The sequence below is a fragment of the Dipodomys merriami genome, unplaced genomic scaffold (assembly GCF_024711535.1).
Source record: "Dipodomys merriami isolate MVZ:Mamm:240054 unplaced genomic scaffold, mDipMer1.0.p SCAF_277, whole genome shotgun sequence".
NCBI classification, from domain to species: Eukaryota; Metazoa; Chordata; class Mammalia; order Rodentia; family Heteromyidae; genus Dipodomys; species Dipodomys merriami.
In genome coordinates, this window is record NW_027204237.1 from 464,685 (window position 1) to 487,109 (window position 22,425).

A 22,425-nucleotide genomic window follows, 5' to 3' on the forward strand; every position below is an offset into this window, starting at 1 on the left:
AGTGGGGCTAACCACAAGAATGCTGAATTATGTTTTGTCCTAAATGTTTTTTCGGCAGAGTTGGGGGGAGAGACTGTCCAAATTCCTAGACTGGTGAGGGCAGACTGATCCCTTGATAATTCTTACTGTTATCTTGCCTTGGTGCAGGATCTAACACTTACTTTCCAGTAACAGATGACAAATGTCTTAGTTTTGTCTGAAATTACTGCTAAACTTATTTTTGGTCTCTCACATGAAACCCTAGGTGCGATTCTTCAGTACCCCACAAACAGGAAGTGGCGCTGTGGCTCAAGTGGTAGAGTGCTAATTTGAGCAAAAGAAGCTCAGGGACAGTGCCCAAGTCCTGAGTTCAAGCCCCAGGACTGGCAAAAAAAAAAAAAAAAAAAGGCAACATAAAAAGGTCTAGTAAAATAGCTCGAGTGGTAAAATGCCTGCCAAGCAAACATGAGGCCTTGAGTTCAAACCCCAGTACCAAAAAGAAAGGAAGGAAGGAAGTTTAGCTAAAAGTATCTGCCAAGTACCATATTGGTGTGCTAAAAAAGATGAATATATCTAAACATTTGAATAAAGTTTCTGAATTACAGAAGTCAAGAAAACAAAAGGGTCTGGGAAGGTGGCTCAGTGGTAGAGTGCTTGTCTAGCATGCATGAAGCCCTGGGTTTGATTCCTCAGCACCACATAAACAGAAAAAGCCGGAAGTGGTGCTGTGGCTCAAGTGGTAGAGTGCTGGCTTTGAGCTTTGAGCTGAGGGACAGCGCCAAGGCCTAGAGGTCAAGCACCATGACCAAAAAAAAAAAGTTCATGAAGCCTGGCAGTGGTAGTTGACACCTGTAATCCTACTCAGGAAGCTGAAATCTGAGGATTATGGTTCAGAGCCAGCCCAGGAAGGAAAGTACATGATTCTTATCTCCAATTAACTACCAGAAGGCCAGAAGTAGAGCTATGGCTCAAAGTGATTGGGTGCTAGTTTTGTTTTTGTTTTTGTTTTCAGTCATGGGGCTTGAACTCTGGGTCTGGGCGCTGTCCCTCAACTCTTCAGCTCAAGGCTAGGGCTCTACCACTTGAGCCACAGTGCCACTTCTGGTTTTCTGGTGTTTTATTGGAGATAATAGTTTCATGGCTTTTCCTGCCAGGGCTGGCTTTAAACTATGATCCTCAGATCTCAGCCTCCTGAGTAGCTAGGATTGCAGGCATGAGCCACCAGCGCCTGGTTAGGGTGCTAGCTTTGAGCAAAAGAGCTCAAGAACAGTGCCAAGATCAAACCTGGTGACCAACTCCCCCTCCCCTAAATTCATGAAAAGAATGGGACAAGAGGCTAATCCATACAGGGGCTGGGAAGGTGAGTGGTAGAGCGCTTGCCTTGCATGCATGAGGCCCGGGGTTCCATTCCTCAGCACCACATAAGCAGAAAAAAAAAAGCCAGAAGTGGCACTGTGGCTCAAGTGGTAGAGCGCTAGCCTTGAGCTGAAGAGCTGGGGGACAACGCCCAGGCCCAGAGTTCAGGCCCACGACTGGACCCTCCCAAAAAAAATCCATACAGAGAAATTTTCACTGCTCCTGTCTATATTAGGTCTAAGGGCAAGAATGTATACTGCCTTAAATGGCAACTATTTAACACACATGAAAAGAATGTGGAGTACTTTTTCTTTCTCTTTGTTAATTTAGATTGAAGTCAGTTAAACCGTTATCTCTTGAGGCTTGGAAGGTAGCTCAGTGGTAAAGTACTTTGCTTCCCTTTCATGAGGCCATGGGTTCGATTCCTCAGCATCACATAAAGAGAAAAAGCTGGAAGTGGCAATGTGGATCAAGAGGGAGAGCACCAGCCATGAGCTGAAGAGCTCAGAGTTCAAGCCCCACAACCATCCAAAAAGAAAAACAACTTTATCCTTTCCGGCCCACATCTTCTGGCCCTGAAGGGAATTTTCTCTGTGGTATCTTTGAAAGCTTCCTTAAAATCTAAAAGTATCCAGGAGTTAAATCATTGTCCCCGAGAACATCCTAGCCATTGTATCTGTTTTAAAACTTCTGTAAGTATTGATTTCAATCTGATTCATTTATTTTTTTCTTTCTTATATTTGTTGAACCTATTTTTATTTTCTCTCCGTTCTCAAAACATTTTTATTATTCTTTTATAACTTTTTCTGTTTATCCTTGAAAAAATCTAATTGTATCATAAATATGCAACAAACATGCAAAGACACAATACAAATACAAGCTATATTTGTATTGTTGTACAAAATATGCATACAATCTCTGTCCTATAGTGACTTTAAGATGTACTTAAGACAATAGTAAGAGGGCGCTCATAGGAAGAGGGTCCCCATTAGAAGGGTGCAAAGTCTCTACCTTCATTGGAAAAATAATGCTTAAGGATTATACAGAAACATTTTAAATTTTTATTTATTTATTTATTGTTGCCAATCCTGGGGCTTAAACTCTGGGCCTGGGCATCATCCTTGAAACTTTTGCTCAAGGCTAGTACTCTACCACTTGAGGCATAGTGTCACTTCTAGCTTTTGCTTTTATGTGGTACTGAGGAATCCAGGGCTTCATGCATGCTAGGGCAAGCACTCTACCGCTAAACCACATTCCCAGCCCAAAACAGAAAAATTATAGAAAGGTTTAAGTGAGCAAGGGAACTGGTGGCTTAAGCCTGTAATCCTAGCTACTCAGGAGTTTGGAGATTTGAGGATTGAAGTTCAAAGCTAGCTCAAGCAGGAAAGCTAAGACTCTTATCTCTAATCAATCACACACACAAAAAAAGCCAGAAGTGGAGCTAAGAATTAAGTAGTAGAGTGCTAACCTGAGCAAAATTTGTTCAGGTATAGTGCCCAAACCTAGAGAAAGAAAAGGAAGAAGGACAGCAAGAAAGAAAAAAGAAAAAAAGGAAGGCAGGCAGGCAGGCAGGCAGGCAAGAAGGAGGGAAGGAAGGAAGGAAGGAAGGAAGGAAGGAAGGAAGGAAGGAAGGAAGGAAGGAAGGAAGGAAGGAAGGAAGGAGGGAAGGAGGGAAGGAGGGAAGGAAGGAAGGAAGGAAGAAAGGAAGCAAGGAAGGAAGGAAGGAAGGAAGGAAGGAAGAGATCAAAATGCATTTGGGGAAAAAAGGACAAAAAACAACAACAACAACAAAAGAAAACCAGGACTGCATTGGTGGCTCTTACCTGTAATCTTAGCTACTCATGAGGCTGAGATTTGAGGATCATGGTTCAAAGCTATCTGGGGCAGGAAAGTCTATGAGATTCTTATTTCCTAACCATAGAAAACTAGAGAAGAATAAAGTATAGGTTTTTGAAGAAATAAAAAAAACATTTCAAAATGAACTCTACAACTCATGGGTAGAGATGGGAGAGAGGGATTGGGAAAGTGAGGGAACAGAAGATACTGTACCAAAGGAAATGTACTCATTACCTGACTTGTGTAATTGTAATCCCTCTGTACGTCACCTTTATAATAACAATAAAGTAAATTAATTTAAAAAGTCAGAGTAATGAGAGACAGACAGAAAAAGAGAAAGAAAACAAACCCAACAGAGCAGGAAAAAGTTTCAAGGAAAAAAAATAAAACAAGGTTTGGAAAACAGCAAAAATACAGAAATAAGTAGGGATATAGCAACCAATAACAATGTTTATTGCAAGGACTCCTAACTCAAATATCTGCTTTCTACTTTTCTTTCTTTTCATTATACTTTTTGTTGTTGTTGGTGGTGGTGGTGGTCATGGGGCCTGAATTCTGGGCCTGGGTACTGTTCTTCAGCTCTTCAGCTCAAATCTAGTGCTCTACTACTTGAGCCACAATGCCACTTATGGCTTTTTCTGCTTATGTGGTGCTTAGGAATCATGCATACAAGGCAAGCACTCTACCACTGAGCCACCTATAGTGTAAAAAAAAAATCAAAGTATGAAATTCTCTTAGAGATAGGAAAACCAACACAAAGAATTAAGTAATAGGAATCATAATGTTTGTAGAGAACTAAACACAAAGTTTCTTCTTGCTAAAAATCTTGTACAGCCAGGTGCTGGTGGCTCATACTTTTAATCCTATCAGTCTGAGAGCTGAGTATGGCAGTTCAAAGCCAGCTCAGTCAGGAAAGTCCATGAGACTCTTATCTCCAATTAACTACCAGAAAACTGGAAGTGGCACTGTAGCTCAAAGTGGTAGAATGCTAACCTTGAACAAAAGAGTTCAAGAACAATGCCTAGTTCAGTGCCCTGAGTTCAAGCTCTACGACCGACAAAAAATAAAAATTCAAAAACAATCTTGTTGGAAATGGAGCTGTGGCTCAAAGTGGTAGAGTCCTAGCCCCTGACTGACAAAAACTGGACTTTCTTGCTCCAGCTAGTGCTCTACTACTTTAGCCATGCCTCCACTTCCAGCGTTATGCTGGTAATTGGAGATAAAAAGTCTCTCAAATTTGTCTGCCTAGGCTTGTTTCAAATCAAAATCCTCAGATTTGAGTTTCCAGAGTAGCTAGGATTAATGATATGAGCCACCAGTGCCTGCTATATTTTATTATTATTTCTTTTTTTTTGCCAGTCTTGGGGCTTGAACTCAGGGCTTGGGTACAGTCCCTGAGCTTCTTTTGCTTAAGGCTAGCATTCTACTACTTGAGCTACAGTGACACTTCCAGCTTTTTCTGTTTATGTGGTACTGAAGAATTGAACCTCGGCTTCATGCATGCTAGGCATGCACTCTACCACTAAGCCACATTCCCAGCCCACTTTCTTTCTTCTCTTCCTTTTGTCTTGCTTTTTTTTTCTTTCTTTCTTCCTTCCGTTTCTTCCTTCCGTTTCTTCCTTCCGTTTCTTTCTTTCTTTCTTTCTTTCTTTCTTTCTTTCTTTCTTTCTTTCTTTCTTTCTTTCTTTCTTTCTTTCTTCCTTTTCTCTCTCTCTCTCTCTCTCTCTTTGTTTCTTCCCATTCTGGGGCTTGAACTCAGGGCATGGTCACTGTCCCTTAGCCTTTTGCTCAAGGCTGGTTTCAAACTGTGATCCTAAGATCTCCTAAGTAACTCAGATTACAAGTGTGAGAAACCAATGCCCTGCATCTTCAGGGCATATTATATCCTAGTGGTAGCAATGAGGCCTCCTATCCTTCTTCCTGTTGGGTATGGAATTGAGTTTCCAGAATGAGGGGCTTGGGCAGGAGAAAGTGTAGGATGGGAAAAGTAAACATCAAGCAAGACTAAAGGAGGACTTTATGTAGGAGATGAAAGAAAACTGCTGAACTGAGAAAAGGCAGGCCTGTAACTATAAATATCTAGACTTTCTTGTGTGGTTGGCAAACGAATTCTGAAGACAATTCAAAATATAAACTCCAGAAGCATGGAATTATTACATAAGTGGAATTAGCATATAGATTCCTAAAATAACTTGGAAAGACAAGATTTAATTTAGATCTTTTAGTAGGTCTCTTCCAGAAAAACACTATGATTCATTCATCAATATTATATTACTCTCCAAAAAAAAGGCTAATGAAAGAAAAACAATGCAACATAGTTCAAAGGAAAGGCTGGATTTCAGAAAATGGGTTCAGGCTGAGTTGTGTCACCACTCAAGAAAAAGCATCAAAGTTTTATGTTGTTATGGAAAAACATTGTGGAAGTAAAAAACACTGTGGAGAGGAATAAAAACTTTAGTAAAAATCATAGTTGGTTAATCCTTTGAAGAGAATTGAAAAACCTAAAAATGTCACATTTCAACATGAAACTGAAGCCAAAAAAATTGCTCTTTTCTTATTGGAAATTTGCTCGTGTGTGTGTGTGTGTGTGTGTGTGTGTGTGTGTGTGTGTGTGTGTGTGTGTGTGTGGTGTGTTCTAGTACTAGGCTTGAACTCAGAGTTTCATGTTCTTGCTTAGTTCTTTTACTTAAGGCTGGTGCTCTATCATTTGAGTAATACATTCACTTTCAGCTTTTGTTAACTAATTGGAGGTAAGACCACTCAGCTGTTTCTGTCCAATCTGGCTCTGAACTGTGAACCTCAGGTCTCAGCCTCTTACATAGCCAGAATTATAGGCATGAACTGCTGGCATCCAGCAAGTCTCAAAGTTATTTATTTTATTTTATTTTAGTCGGTCTTGGGACTTGAACTCTGGGCCTAACTGCTGTCACTAAGCTCTTCAGCTCATGGTGAGCCCTCTACCACTTGAGCCACAGCTCCACTTCTGGTTTTCTGGTGGGTAATCAGAGATAAGAGTCTCATGAACATTCATACCCAGGCTGGCTTTGAACCATGATCCTCAGATCTCAGCCTCGTGAATAGCTAGGATTACAAGTGTGAGTCACTGATGCTGGCATCAAAGTTCCTAAAGGGGTTATGATAGACTTTAGAAGAGAAGAGATCCTTCTCTATTTAGGAGGTAAAAGAATTAAGATTATCTGAGCACAAAGGGGATTAGAAATCTTCAGTCACTAAAACTCAGGGCCAAACTGATTCATACTTTAGGATATTTATAGCTTTGACAAGTCTTTAAAAGGGGGGGCACTAAGTTGGTACATTCTGCGTTATCTCAAAGAGTCAGCACCCACTGTCCTTACTCACTAAATGAGGTTTCTGCAGTTCTCTAGCTTTACTTCCCAATACAGGGCTCCCTGATTACACAACACACAGCTGCTATTTCCTCTGTAATAAGTCCACAGCCATCTCCTGGAATGTCATCAATTAGTGCAATAGCAAATTCATCCTCAAACTAATGTGCATTATTGTGGACCTGCAAGACCATAATGACAGCCTCTTCATATCCTATGTTTATTACTGAGTTTGTAGAACATTATGTATAATAACTACTATACAGTTGATTAAGAAGTATACTTTGTAATAGAAACAAAAATCCTATTAAAAATGATCTGAATAGTGTCACAAAAATTCAACAACTAGTTACTGATACAACTAGATAGCCACAACAAAAGAATGAAGTTGAACTTCCACCAGCCACACATCATATAAAAAATGAGCTAAAATGGCCTAGTGCTAGTGGTTCATGATTTTTTTTTTGGGGGGGGGGGAGTGGGTCTGATTGTGGGGCCTGAACTCTGGGCCTGGGCTCTGTCCCTCAGCTCTTCAGCTCAAAAATAGTGCTCTACTACTTGAGCCACAGCGCCACTTCCAGCTTTTTTTCTTTTTGCTTATGTGGTGCTGAGAATGGAACCCAGGGCCTCATGCATGCAAGGCAAGCATTCTACCACTGAGCCACCTTCCCAGCCACCGTGGTTCATGATTTTATTTTATTTTATTTATTTATTTATTTTATTTTATTTTTGGGTCCGGTCGTGGGACCTGAACTCTGGGTCTGGGCGCTGTCCCTCAGCTCTTCAGCTCAAGGTTACCGCCCTACCACTTGAGCCAAAGCACCATTTCCGGCTTTTTTCTTTTTTCTTATGTGGTGCTAAGGAATCGAACCAGGGCCTCAGGCATGCAAGGCAAGCGTTCTACCACTGAGCTACCTTCCTAGCCCCGTGGTTCATGATTTTAATCCAATCTATTCAGGAGGCTAAGATCTGAGGACTTATATTCACAACCAATCAAAGCAGAGAAATCTTAGACTCTTATCTTTGATTAATCAGCAAAAAAAGCTGGAATAGGAGGTGTGGCTTCAGTGGTAGAGAGTCAGCTGAAAAGGTCAAGAAAGAGTACAGAAGTCCTGAGTTTAAGCCCAGTACTGGCACAAAATAAATAAAGAAAAATAAAAGAACCAAGAGCTTAGAATGTGGCTCAGGGTCACAGCGCTTGCCTCCCATGCATGATGCTCTGGGTTCGATTCCTTTACCACATAAACAGAAAAAGCCAGAAGTAGTGTTGTGGCTTAAGTGGTAGAGTGCTAGCCTCCAGCTGAAGAGCTGAGGGACAACACACAGGCCCAGAGTTCAAGCCCCATGATCAACAACAAAAAATCTACTTCAGGGCTTGGAATGTGGCTTAGTGGTAGAGTGCTTGCCTAGCAAGCATGAAACCCTGGATTTGATTCCTTAGTACTACATAAACAGAAAAAGCCAGAAATGGTGCTGTGGTACAGTGCTAGCCCCAGGACTGGCAAGAAAAAAATCCTACTTGAAAAATTATAACTGTTTCCCCTGCCCCTCCTTTATCCGTTATCTTAATGGTTTCTAGAACATCAAAATCTCCCACTTCACTGATAACAGCTTCTGAACTTCCCTTCATTGGACTCTTCCTCTTTCTGCCTTAAAACATCAGAGTACTCAAGCATTTGACCTTGGGTCTTTCCTTTTTGAAATTTGTTCTGATTTCATAGGTACTTTGGCCTTAATTTTATTCTTGGTGATAATGGGGTTTTGATCTCAGAGCCTCTTACTTGCTAGCCAGGTGCTCTACCACTTGAGCCATACCTTGAGCCCCCCCTTCTTTGTTGGTTATGGGCTTGAACTCAGGCTCTGGGTGCTGTCCCTGAGCTCTTTTGCTCAAGGTTTGTGCTCTACCACTTTGAGCCACAGCTCTACTTTCAGTTTTTGAGTGGTTAATTGGAGATAAGAGTCTCATGGGGACTTTTCTACCCAGGCTGGCTTTGAACCACGATTCTCAGCTCTCAACCTCCTGAGTATCTAAGATTACAAGAGTGAGTTACCTACACCCGGTCCTCTCTTGGTTGGAAATATCATTTGTATGATACTGGCTGACAAATCTCTGTATCTCCAGCCTTCATGTTCCCTCTCAACTCAAGACTTTAATCCTTATATCCATTTAAGCTCTCTGGGTATATCTAACATCTGTTTCATGGGTCCAAACCAAACTCCTAATTCCTATCTCCAACTTAGCACTTCTCAATCAATTGACTAGTTCAGTGTACCATCACACACGGTTATAGAAGCAGAAATGTGTGAACTTCTTTTCCCCTGTTTACATAACTTGTTTTATCATAGTGTATATTCTTGTTTCTTTCATGACTATATTTCCAGATCCTCCATATACTACTCAGTAAACACTGAATTACAAGGAAAGGGGAAAATATCCGTAGTTTCTTCTCTATAAATGCATCATGGAACTTGTCTGTGCCCAGGATCTTGAATCTATGCATCTACTTGGGGAGCACTGACAGCTTAAGAGTCAGCTCGGGCTGGGAAAGTGGCTCAGTGGTAGAGTGCTTGCCTTGCATGCATGAGGCCCCAGGTTCAATTCCTCAGCACCACATAAGCAAAAAGAAAAAAAAAAGCCGGAAGTGGCGCTGTGGCTCAAGTGGTAGAGCACTAGCCTTGAGCTGAAGAGCTGAGGGACAGCGCCCAGGCCCAGAGTTCAGGCCCCACAACCAGACCAAAAAAAAAAAAAATCTCCTATCCTTTATGCCGGGTGCTGGTGGCTCACGCCTGTAATCCTAGCTACTCAGGAGGCTGAGATCTGAGGATCGCGGTTCAAAGCCAGCCCGGGCAGGAAAGACCGTGAGACTCCTATCTCCAATAAACCACCAGAAAACCGGAAGTGGCGCTGTAGCTCAAGTGGTAGAGCGCTCGCCTTGAGCTGAAGAGCTGAGGGACAGCGCCCAGGCCCAGAGTTCAAGCCCCACGACCGACAAAAAAAAAAAAAAGAGTCAGCTCAAGATTTCTTTCCTGACTTTCACATTGTAGGTTATCACTAAAGGTTTGATGGGTCTGAGTACTCATGGAAAGATCATACTAGTTGTTTTTTGCTGGTCCTTTCCCTGAGCTTTTGTGCTCAAGGCTAATACTCTAACACTTGACCTACAGCTCCACTTGCTGCTTTTTGTGGTTATTTGGAGATAACAGTCTCAGGAACCTTCCTGCCCTGGCTGGCTTTGCACCTTCATCCTCAGATCTCAGTCTCCTGAGTAGTTAGGATTACAGGCATGAGCCACTGGTGCCCAGCAAGTTGCTGTTTTTTGGTGTTTGTTTTTTTTTAAATGATACTTCCTGCTGACCCAATTCTGAGCCTGTGCCCACATGTTTTTTTCTGGCCTCTCAAAAGGCACTAGTCCTCCTATCTTTAACAATCACCTCCCACCTGGACTTGTAGCTCTTGGTCATAATCCTGTCTACTTAGGAGGCTGAGATTGAGAGGATCATAGTTGAGAACAGCCTGGGCAGAAAAGTTTTTTCAGATCAACAGAGAGCTTGACACAGTGGTGTTCACCTGTTATCCTAGCCTGAAATAGGCAGATCATAGTCTACACATGTGATTTGGACAAGAAGACCCTATCAAAAACAGCCCTCACACTGGGCGCTGGTGGCTCATACCTGTAATCCTAGCTACTCAGGAGGCTGAGAGCTGAGGATCATGGTTCAAAGCCAGCCTGGGCAGAAAATCCCTGAGATTCTTTTTTTTTTTTTTTTTTGGGTCCAGTCGTGGGGCCTGAACCCTGGGCCTGGGCGCTGTCCCTCAGCTCTTCAGCTCAAGGCTAGCGCTCTACCACTTGAGCCACAGCGCCACTTCCGGCTTTTATTCTTTTTGCTAATGTGGTGCTGAGGAATTGAACCCAGGGCCTCATGCATGCAAGGCAAACGCTCTACCACTGAGCCACCTTCCCAGCCCCAATCCCTGAGATTCTTATCTCCAATTAACCACCAGAAAGCTAGAAGTAGTGCTGTGGCTCAAGTGGTAGAGCACTAGACTTAAACTGAAGAGCTCAGGGACAGCTACCAGGCCCAGAGTTCAAGCCCCATGACCAACAAAAAACAACCCCCCCCCAAAAAAAAAACCCATCCCTCACAACAAAGGGCTAGATTTGTAGCTTAGCTGTAGATTGCCTGCTTTAAAAACAAAACAAACAAAAACAAAACAGGGGGCTGGAAAGGTGGCTCAGTGATAAAAGTGCTTGCCTCACATGCATGCATGAGGCCCTTGGTTCGATTCCTCAGCACCACATAAACAGAAAAAGCCGGAAGTGTTGCTGTGGCTCAAGTGGTAGAGTGCTAGCCTTGAGCTGAAGAGCTGAGGGACAGTGCCCAGGCCCAAAGTTCAAGCCCCACAACCAACAATAATAACAACAACAACAACAACAAAAAACAGAAACAGAATCCTCTGCCGGTACAAGCCCTCTTAAGAAATCAAGTGCTAGCTGGGCGCTGGTGGCTCACGCCTGTAATCCTAGCTACTCAGGAGGCTGAGATCTGAGGATCACGGTTCAAAGCCAGCCCGGGCAGGAGAGACCGTGAAACTCCTATCTCCAATAAACCACCAGAAAACCGGAAGTGGCGCTGTAGCTCAAGTGGTAGAGTGCTCGCCTTGAGCTGAAGAGCTGAGGGACAGCGTCCAGGCCCAGTTCAAGCCCCACAACCGACAAAAAAAAAAAAAAAAAAAAAAAAAATCAAGTGCTTGTTGATGCCAAATTTTTATGAACATTAGAGGAGTAACAGGATTCGAATTTTCAGTAGCAATAGTTCTTCCTTTTCCATGCTTTCTGTTTTAACTTCCTTTGGACCCAGATATCTTTAACTAACTGACCAGACAGGGTATCTGAAAAGGAAGGTTTCCACTGATCAGTTCATTGGGATCACCAGGTTGGATCTTATTTTTATCCTCCTCAAGCCTAGACTGATTTTTCAGTCTTGGGCTAGAATTTTATGGTGGCAATACTTCCTCTGTCTGGCTTTACTGTGACTTCTGATAGCTATTCTTAGAAGTCTGCCCTACAATTTAGACTTCTCATTCGACAGTTAATTTTTGCCCTAGATAACATGATATATTCTCTTAGTAAAATAATACACTGTGGAGTAAATGCTTCTTACAGAGTGTAGAAATTTATTGGGAGTGATGAATGTTGAGTGGTCTCCTGAATTATATTCATACATTCAATTTATCACTGCTTACATGACTACTTAACTGACTCTATAAAACCAGGCCTCCCAACTCCCAAATTGTATGAAATATTTTACTCTAGTGTGGTCTGTTTAGCAAAATGTTCATCAAGTAAAAGATGACGATGATGTTTTCAAATGCATCTTTCTTCTCTCTTAGAGAAGCCAAGTCTCAACTTGAGTGATGATCCAGTTATACTTCTCCGATTTTCACTAGAAATGTAATACAAGCTTACTTCCAAAGCTAGCTTCAATACTGTTTGGCAAAAACTGGTCGGGTAATTAAGGCAATGGGTCGTGGAGATGTTATTAAAATCTGGCTAGGTGACACCAGAAGTCAGCGTAAACAGTGCTTTAAGACTTGTGTTCTAATCTAAAAGTTTTCTAATGTTTTCAGCAAAAAGGGCAACTATACCTATTACTCACTAGGTAATTTTATGGACAAAAAGGCCATATTTTGGTGATATGGTGTTTTTTTTCCAGAGATTTCTAAAGTATTTTTCAATTGATATTTCCTGCTCTGCTCCCAGCAGGTCTTCCAAGAGTGTGGTAGACGCCGGCCTCCGATGGCAGGTCCCTGTAGGGGCTAAGGCTCTGGCTTCTTAAGAGTTTCCTGTGCTATGGCCCCCCAGTCAACAGCACCGCCGCTTCTGGCCTATTGATGCATTCGGGCTCCCAAGCCTGATCACTTCATCCCTTCCTTTTTCTTGGGTATTTAAGGGTGGGATCTTGCGGCTGATTCCTTGAAAGAGCTCTTTGATATTAACAGCATCCTTAGCACTCGTTTCAACCATTATGGCACCAATGGATTCCGCATATTCTTCAGACTCCTTCAGAGGCACCTGCCTAATATCCGAGAGGTCACATTTGTTTCCAGCAATAGCCATTACAATGTTTTCTGGGCCATGTTCTTTCAGTTCTTTAACCCATTTCTTCAAGGTATGAAATGAATCCAGTTTGGTAATATCATACACTAGGACAGCCGCGGAGGATCCTCGATAATACAAGGGAGCCAGGGAATGAAACCGCTCCTGACCCGCCGTGTCCCAGATGAGGAACTTGTGAAGCTCGTTTCCATAAGGCACGGTTTTGGTCATAAAAGATGCCCCGATGGTGGGATGGACGTTGGGCTCAAAGTTATCCTCGGTAAATCGACGCGCGATGCTTGACTTCCCGACCCCCGTGTCCCCGAGAAGACACACTTTGAACTCTCGGATTGTCAACATGTGCCGGGGCGGGCCGGCGGGTGGACCGGATGCGGACTTCCTGGGCGTGGCCAGCGGCACCCAGTCACGTGCTGCCCGTTGGCTCCTCCCAGTGCTGCCCCCACCCTGCCACTGTCAAGGTGTTGGTCTCCTGCAGGCTTTCCTTGAGAAGGATTGCATGAGTGTTCCTAAGGCATTTTAGTCTGTAGTTTTCTTTTTTGTAATGTCTTGGTCTGGCGTTGGTATCAGGTTAATGCCGGCCTCATAGAATGTTCTTTTTTTTTTTTTTTTCTTTTTTTGTCGGTCGTGGGCCTGAACTCTGGGCCTGGGCGCTGTCCCTCAGCTCTTCAGCTCAAGGCTAGCGCTCTACCACTTGAGCCACAGCGCCACTTCCGGCTTTTTTCTTTTTGCTTATGTGGTGCTGAGGAATCGAACCCAGGGCCTCATGCATGCAAGGCAAGCGCTCTACCACTGAGCCACCTTCCCAGCCCCTGTTCCTTCCCTTTCTTGCTTGGAGTTCTCAAGCATAAATATAAAATGTTTTGGGAGGGCAGCATCCTAAGAAGCTGGCTGAAACAGCCCCTCAGGATCTTGGACGTAGATCTTTACGACTTTTAGTTCATCATGTCATTAACCCCAGGGTATGAATCCCAAGGCATGTTCCTTTCCAGAATGACACACATGCAAGCCTCCATCACCCTGAGAAGCTGACCTGAGACTTGAGGGTCAGCTTACCCAGAATGGCAAGCTTCTGTCAACCTTGGCTGACTATCTGTAATAAATCCATCTGATGGTGCAGCTTGTTTGGTATGCAAGTGCATTCTCACAAAATAAATGCAAAGCCAGTATACAACTAAGAGATACTTTGTCTACAGATGCATTCTGTCCTCCTAGTCTTCTGTGATTTACTCTTGGTTTCTAGGAATTTGTTCATTTCATGAAGGTCAATCACTTTGTCATACACTTTTTCTCTTACAATCCTTTATATTTCAGTGCAACTGGTCGTCATATACCTATTTGATTTCTGGCGTTAGTAATTTGAGTCTTCTTTATTACCTTTCTTATTGTTTATTATTCTATTATCCTTACTCTAATTTTATTTCCTTCCTTCTAAAAGATTTTAGGTTTTTTTTTTTTTTCTTTTCCTACTCCCTTAAGCTGAAAGGTTATTGATTCTGGATTTTTATTTTACAATGTAAGCTTTTTTTCCTTTTTTGCCAGTCCTGAGGCTTGAACTCAAGGTTTCTTTTGCTCAAGGTTAACACTCTACCACTTGAGCCACAGCCAGCCTTTTCTGTTTATATTGTACTGAGGAATCGAACCTAGGGCTTCATGCATGCAAGGCAAGCACTCTATCACTAAGCCACATTCCCAGCCTACAATGTAAGCATTTATAGCTGTGAATTCCCTCCCCCTCACCTTAGCAATGCTTTACAATAGTAAAGTTTCATAATATTCTGTCTTTTCATCCCATCGGTATTTTCTAATTTTCTTTGATATTTTTTTATCTTTGACTCATTAATGTGTTGGTTTCCACAAATTTGTGGATTTATGTTTTACTACCTTTACTGATTTCAAATCACTTACAGTTGTGGTTGAAGAAAATACTTGGTAAGCCAGGCACCGGTGGCTCACACCTGTAATCCTAGCTACTCAGGAGGCTGAGATCTGAGGATTGCGGTTCAAAGCCAGCCGGAGCAGGAAAGTTCGGGGAGAATCTTATCTCCAGTAAACCACCAGATAACCAGAAGTGGCGCTGTAGCTCAAGTGGTAGAGCACTAGCCCTGAGCTGAAGAGCTGAGGGACAGAACCTAGGCCCAGAATTCAAGCCCCACTACCGACAAAAAGAAAAAAAAAACATACTTGGTAAATAACTTTGTATGTACTGAGACTTGCAATGGCCAATGGCTCACACTGGCAACTCAGGAGGCTGAGATCTGGATGTTTGTTTTTGTCAGTTTGTGGGGCCTGAACTTGGGGTCTGGGTGTTGTTCCTACACTCTTTTGCTTAAGGCTGGCACTCTACCACTTTGAGCCACATGCCATTTCCAGGTTTTCTGGTAGTTAACTGGAAATAAGAGACTGACAGAGGGGCTGGAAAGGTGGCTCTGCAGTAGAGTGCTTGCCTAGCATGCATAAGGCCCTGGGTTCAATTCCTTAGCACCACATAAGCAGAAAAAGCTGGACGTGGTGCTATGGCTCAAGTGGTAGAGCCTAGCCTTGAGCTGAAGAGCTCAGGGACAGGGCCCAGGCCTAGAGCTCAAACCCCAAGACCAACAAATAAATAAATAAAAGAGTCTCACAGAGCTGCACCGTGGCTCAAGCCTGCAATCCTAGCTGTTCAGGAGGCTGAGATCTGAGGATCGTGGTTCCAAGCCAGCCCAGGCTCTAATCCCTGAGATCTTCAGATTTCAGCCTCTTGAGTAGCTAGAATTACAGGAGTGAGCCACCAATACTGGGCTGTACAAGATTTTTGGATGATAATATTTGAAGCCAGCCCCTCTGTATAGTATTTTCATAATAAAAAACTTAATTAAAAAAATATTTGGGGCTGGGAAGGTGGCTCAGTGGTAGAGTGCTTGCCTTGCATGTCTGAGGCCCTGGGTTCAATTCCTCAGCAACACATAAGCAAAAATTAAAAAAGCTGGAAGTGGCACTGTGGCTCAAGTTAGAGTGCTAGCCTTGAGCTGAAGAACTGAGGGACAGCTCCCAGGCCCAGAGTTCAGGCCCCACAACCGGACCCAAAAAAAATGAAGCCAGGCTGGATGGGCTCAAAAACTCTTGAGACTACTACATTTCCAAAATAACTAGCAAAAAGTGAGGCTAGAGGTGGAACTCGATTGGCAGAGCACCAAAAGCAAACTTCTGTATCACCAAAAGAAAAAAAAATCAGTTGAGATTTAATATGTGGCCTAACATGTAGTCTGCCTTGGACAATGTGCTATTTGTGCTTAAGAGAAATGGTATTCTGTTGTGGTGGTTAGTGTTCTATATATCTGTTTGATCTAGTTGATACAGGTTTTGTTTTCCTTTTCCTATAAAACAAATAAAATGCTACAGAACCCAGAGCAAGTTCTTTTCTTAAAGACTGTTAATTTACACACAAAATCCAGCTAACTATAACCCCTAGTTTAATCCCAAACTTAATAGAGCCTATAATAATACCAGTGAGCACTGGACTCTATCATCTGAAATGAACCCAAACCAGAAACTCTTGAATGCCAACTTGTTGAAGCTGAAAAATTTCACACCTGATCTCATGGAATGAGTTGCAATCAAAATATAGCTGTGCTTGCAATACTGTGTAAAATTACCTCCAGAAAATGTGAATAGGTGTATTTAAGACAGAAATGTATTTTACATTAGGACAACAGCTTGAGGTCCCATTCGCAAGATACTGTATTATATATGCAGTGCAAATACTCTGAAATTTGAGAACCAGATATCTGAAACAGTTCTGATATCAGCATTTTGGTTCAGAGTTGCTAAATGTGTATATAGTCCAACAATCTTAACAACAGTAAGAAAACTTTGTAGGACAATGGTTTAATAACCATTGCAATAGGACATACCTAGTCTGAAGTCTTTTTGGTAGTATTAGTTTGATTTCAGGGCCTCTCCCTTGGTAGATGGTGCTCTACAATTGGAGTCAAACCCTTTTTTGCTTTATCTCTCAGGGTCTCACTTTTGCCAGGGACATCCTGGCCCTCAATTTTTTTTTTAATTTATTTTTTGTAGGTCGTGGAGCCTGAACTCTGGGCCTGAGCACTGTCCCTCAGCTCTTTAGCTCAAGGCTAGTGCCATACCACTTGAACCATAGCACCACTTCCGGCTTTTTCTGCTTATGTGGTGCTGAGGAATCAAACCCAGGGCCTCGTGCGTACAAGGCAAACACTCTACCACTGAGCCACTTTTCCAGCCCCACTGGCTCACAATTTTACTGTGTACATTTCCCATGCATCTGTGATTTGCCCAGGTTTTTATTAGTTGAGAACGGGTTCTCATTTAATTTTTTCTCAGGTAAACTCTGAACCATGATTCTACCAATCTCTGACTCCTGAATAGCTAGGATGAGAGGCATAAGCCCCTGTGTCCAGTTGGAATCTGCTTTCAAGCAGTGGGACCTTAGGAAGGTTATTTAACTCTTCTAAGCCTCAGCTCCCTTAAATGTGGACAGATTTAATCATGCCTTAGCACAGTGCCTGGCTCTCTGCAAATGGGAAAGTGCTTTCACAAGTTTCCCAATGTCCATAAAAATATCAGACAGGCCTCCAGAAGTAACCTATTTTATTTGCTACTGATGTCCAGATCTTTATTTATTGGTGCCACTACTGGGAGTTGAACTTTAAGGCTTCCGATTCTTAGCTTTTGTTCATGGCTGACACTTGATTCACACTTCTAGTTCCCATATGTTCAAACAGTATAGGAATAGCAAGATCATATTAACATTATTCATATTTTCTAGCTCTTAAACTTTCTATTAATAAAGAAATCCCAGCTCTGCCAACTGATTTTCTTCTATCCACCTACCTCTACAAATTATCTGAGTATCTCCATAAACAAGTGCTAACTCTATCATTTCCTATGGCCTGTTTGGTAATGTTTGTAGCTAAGGACTCCACTGTGTTCTGAGATGGCTTGAGATTTCTCTCCATCACCTTTACATTTTCTTTTTCTTTTTTTGTTAGTTGTAGGGCCTGAACTCTGGGCTTGGGCACTGTCTCTCAGCTCTTTAGCTCAAGGCTTGCACCCTACTACTTGAGCCACAGCACCACTTCCGGCTTTTTTCTGCTTATTTGGTGCTGAGGAATCCAACCCAGGGCCTCATAAATGCGAGGCAAGCATTCTATCACTGAGCCAACTTCCCAGCCCCTAGATTTTTTTTCTTTTCTTTTTATTTATTTATTTTGGTTGGGTCATAGGGCTTGAACTCTGGGCCTGGGCGCTGTCCCTTAACTCTTCAGCTCAAGGCAAGCACTCTACCACTTGAGCCACAGTGCCACTTCTGGTTTCCTGGTGGTTTATTGGAGATAAAGAGTCTCACGGTGGTTTATTGGAGATAAAGAGTCTCACAGACTTTCCTGTCTGGGTTGGCTTTGAACCATTATCCTCTGATATCAGCCTCCTGAGTAGCTAGGATTACAGGTGTGAGCCACTGCGCCCTGCTAGATTTTCTTTAAAATGTTTTGCCATTAGTATTTTTTACTTTATAACAAAGGGTAATATGCTGTGTGTAGTGTTTTGGGACCTCTTTCATCTAATGCATTGCTAAATTGATGCATATGTTGCATGCTACTGTAGTTCTTTTGTTTTGGCAGCTGTACCACATATCAGCTATGCTAGCGGCCTGGGTAGTTGCTAGGTTTTTGCTACTGTCAAAGTGCAACTCTTGTTGTTCCTATCTTGTTGTACACATAAAAATTTTTCTTAAACTGGAGGCATGGCTCAAAAGGTACAGAGAGCACTTGTCTAGCAAATATGAGGCCCAAAACCCATACCACAAAAAGGCAAAAAACAATTTTTTTTTTCTTGGCAGCATTGCTGGATTTCACAGTGTATGAAAGTCATTTCATCTATATCTTCCATATTTAATATTGCCATTTTGATTTTTCTTCCCCTTAACACTTCATTGAAAATACTTTGCTAATTACAACAAATCATGTTAAGTGAGGTAAGCAAAGATCAGAGAGACAAACAGCACTTGTTCTCTCTGATATGCAGAAGTTAGATCTAAAACACACGGGGATATGACAAATTACACAGGATTCTAGATATATACAGTAAGATCAAAGGAGGATAATCGTAGGAATCACCAAGGTACAATGCCTAAATATCTCTTCATATTTATATAAAATAATATACATACTAAAACTCCAAAGATATGGAAACAAAAACTTTAAAAAAAATTTATTCTTAGGCCAGGTGCCTGTGGCTCACACCTGTAATCCTAGCTACTCAGGAGGCTGACAAATGAGGATCGCGGTTCAAAGCCAGCCTGGGCAGAAAAGTCCGTGAGACTCTTATCTCCAATAAACCACTAGAAACCTGGAAGTGGTGCTGTGGCTCAAGTGGTAGAGTGCTCACCTTGAGCTGAAGAGTGCAGGGACAGCACACAGGCCTAGAGTTCAAGCCCCACAACTGACCAAAAAAAAAATTATTTTTTCTGATGATTCTGTATTATTTACCTTATATGAAATATATTCACATGCATGTCTGTGGGGGGTGGGGTAGGGCACAGAATCTGAGGAAAAAGGGTGAAAAGTGCAGCAGTAAAGCACACTAGACATGGATGAAGGTGAACTATACAATTCGTGGGTGGAGACAAGAGGGAAGGGATGGGAGAGAATGAGGGAACAGATGACACTTACAAAAGGAAATGTACTCATTACCTGATACATAGAAATGTAACACCCCTGTTTATCACCTCTATAACAATTCTAAAAATAAATAAAAAGAAAAAAAGAAAATATTCTGCTTAAATTCTTGATTTGCTCCTTGTATCAACTCTATTCCAAAATATTTATGTATGAATTTAAGGGTTTGTGATAGGCTACAATTATATAGTGGGCATCATTGAAGGGCTGAGGTTATGAAAACAAAATAAAACAAAACTATTAGTTCAACTGTTCTAGATAGCATTACATTTTATTATGTAAAACATAGAAATATAGAAAGTACTTGAAAAACAAAGAATTTCACTGAGCAAAAGGAAGATTTATTAGAACTTGAAATTGTTTTCTTTTTTGCCGGTCATGGTACTTGAACTACGGCCTGGGCACTGTCCCTGAGCTTTTTTTTTTTTGCTCAAGGCTAGTACTCTACCACTTGAACCACACCAAAATGCCACTTCTGGCCTTTTCCATTTATGTGGTACTTGAGGAATTGAACCTGGGGCTTTGTGCAGGCTAGCAAGGACTCTACCACCGAGCCACACTGAAATTTTTTTCTTAGGAAAACAATTGCTACAGGATACCTTTCTTCCAGACATGATGAGAATCTTAGAAATACATATCAAAGCTCGAGGGACAGTGTACCTCAAATCTCTCCTACTCATCCTTGAGCCTCAGTCCTAGATTTGAATATGATCAAAAGTTGCAGAAATATAAAAAAATTAATATCCTCAAAAGCAGGTCAGAGACTGGCCCACTACTCAGATACATTAGAAGATGACAGACATTGCTGAAAGCAGAACTTCAGTTCATTTGGCTTTTTTGTGTTGGGGCTCCAGTGCAGAGCTGAGCACTCCACCACTCTTCCTCCACTCACAAATGTTTTTATAGTTGCATGTCCGACATTTCCAAGCCTCTTCTACATCAACCCCTTGAGGCTCTCGGTGTCCCATCCAATAAGCCATATAGTGCTGAACCTTGCCTCTCACTTCTTTTTCATCAAAGGCTACAGTATCTGTACCCAGCACAGTGGCAGTTTCTTGATGAATATACTCAATCTTCAGGGTATCAATAACTGGGAGGTCAGATAGTGTGAGAGATAAGAAGACTAGCTCCAAGAGGTCACCCAAAGACTTCACAGAAAAGCCTCCCTGCTGGGCATGCCTCAGCACTGAAGGACCCAGTGGCTTGTCTGGACACAATTTAGTGTGCTGGATTAGGCTTGCTGGAGTCACTTTCCCTTGCACCATGGCATCAAAGATACATTTGTATAGACTGACTTGAAAACAGTCTTTCTTTTTCTGGGCTGCCAGAGGGAGCATAGGGCGCTTGCGTGTCTTGAGTTCTGTCAGTTCTAATTCTCCTTTGGCTGTATAGTGCAGCTCATCAATCACTCCAACAAGAAACATACCTTCCACTTCCCCAAACACTGGAAATTCTCTGATGCGCCCTTCTGACTGCAGGGTAGGAATCATTGATAGTATGTTCAGAAACTTAATTGCCCAAGCATCTTCTTTAGTGGTGACAGAGATAGTCACAAGATCATGAAGTTCTAGTTCTCTAGCCAGGTGGATGCTAGCACCAGTGTTCAAAACAGCTGCCTTCTCTGGTTTCAAATCACCAGGAAGCTCCTTCTCATATGCCATTTGCAATTCACACCAGCTCTGAGTAGTCAGGTCAGTGACATATAAATATTTTAGGTGAAATCTCTCCATGGGTGATAAGACATCCAATTCTCTTTTCCAGTTCTGTAAGCTTAGAGGCTTATCATCCTTCTCAGGGAGTTCAGAGGAAGAACCGGGCTTGCTAAGTGAAGCACATAATTTTTCATCATCTTCCAGGTCCAGAAACTCTAGGAACTCTGAGTCACTCAAGTCTGAGAACCCCGAGGCTTCTGCTGACACAGTTTCCTCTTCCCTAGCCTCCGCCATGGCACAGCTCTGGACTAAACAAGGAGGCCCTGCATAACATTTTAAAGAAATACATTTTTCCAATAAAAATACTTCCTCAAAGCACTTTCAAATTCCAGTGAGATAAATCACAACTTTTTTTTTTTTTGGGGGGGGGGGTCGATTGTGGAGCTTGGGCTCTGTCCCTAAGCTCTTCAGTTCAAGGCTACTGCACTACCACTTGAGTCACAGCACCACTTCCGGTTTTCTGGTGGTTAATTGGAGGTAAGAGTCTCACCGACTTTTCTGTCCAGGCTGCTTTTGAGCTGCAATCCTCAGATCTCAGCCTCCTGAGTAGCTAGGATTAACAGGCGTGAGCCACCAGCACCTGGCAAAACTTTTTTTTTTGCCAGTGCTGGGGCTTGAACTTGAACTCAGCGCCTGGGCACTGTCCCTGAGCTTCTTTTTGCTCAAGGATAGCACTCTACCACTTGAGCCACAGCGCCACTTCTGGCTTTTTCTGTTTATGTGATACTGAGGAATCAAACCCAGAGCATCATGCATGCTAGGCAAGCACTCTACCACTAAGACACATTCCCAGCCCCAACAACTCTTTTATCTGTAGTCTTAGGGATTGAACTCAGGGTCTTGTGAATACTAGACATGCATTCTACCAACAAACTATATCCCCAGCTCTTACAAACTACTTCTTTAAAGAAGCCAATTAGAAATATTTAAGAGTTACATACACTCAGACTTTACCAAAAGTGGTCCTTCTATTATCCATGCCTTACAAAAAAATAATTTTTTTCAGAGTTAGGGACAGAATTTAGGGCCTAGTACTTGCTAGGCAGGTGATTTAACACTGAGATATATCCCCAGTATGGCAGAAATCTTTTAAGTGGAGGAATAATTTTATTCCTAGATTTCTCAATAAAGTATTGTGTATAACTTTAAGTAAATCACCTTTGTTGGCCTCAATTCACTCAAAAAGAAAGAGAGATTTGAGGTTTGCCTTTTTTTTTTTTTTTTTTTTTGGTCAGTCATGGGGTTTGAACTCTGGGCCTGGATGCTGTCCCTTAGCTCTTCAGCTCAAGGCTGGTTTTCTGGTGGTTTATTGGATAAGAGTCTCACGGATTTTCCTGCTCGGCTGGCTTTGAACCACGATCCTCAGATCGCAGCTTCCTTAGTA

General features: G+C 42.3%; 2 protein-coding genes across 5 annotated transcripts in view; both read right to left on the bottom strand.

Annotated features, from left to right (window-relative positions):
- LOC138837839 (exonuclease V-like) overlaps positions 1 to 22,425 on the bottom strand; it is a 38,084-nt gene that overhangs the window by 12,428 nt on the left and 3,231 nt on the right. For 3 of the 4 annotated variants that reach the window (XM_070036840.1, XM_070036841.1, XM_070036839.1), the window contains one exon: positions 19,574 to 21,304. The exons of the other annotated variant lie outside the window; for it this stretch is intronic. In XM_070036840.1, the coding sequence (XP_069892941.1) occupies positions 20,154 to 21,275 (1,122 nt within the window). In that variant the 5' untranslated portion in view covers positions 21,276 to 21,304 and the 3' untranslated portion in view covers positions 19,574 to 20,153. Of the gene's footprint in view, positions 1 to 19,573; positions 21,305 to 22,425 lie in introns of those variants that run through there. 4 annotated transcript variants of the gene reach the window in all.
- Positions 11,245 to 13,370, bottom strand: LOC138837828 (ras-related protein Rab-31-like). Its single transcript, XM_070036823.1, has one exon. The coding sequence runs from the start codon at positions 12,974 to 12,976 to the stop codon at positions 12,383 to 12,385; it is 594 nt and encodes a 197-aa protein (XP_069892924.1). The 5' UTR covers positions 12,977 to 13,370; the 3' UTR covers positions 11,245 to 12,382.

Bases quoted from the DNA above. Each gene is read 5' to 3' on its own strand.
- LOC138837828 (XM_070036823.1), bottom strand. From the start codon at position 12,976: ATGTTGACAATCCGAGAGTTCAAAGTGTGTCTTCTCGGGGACACGGGG.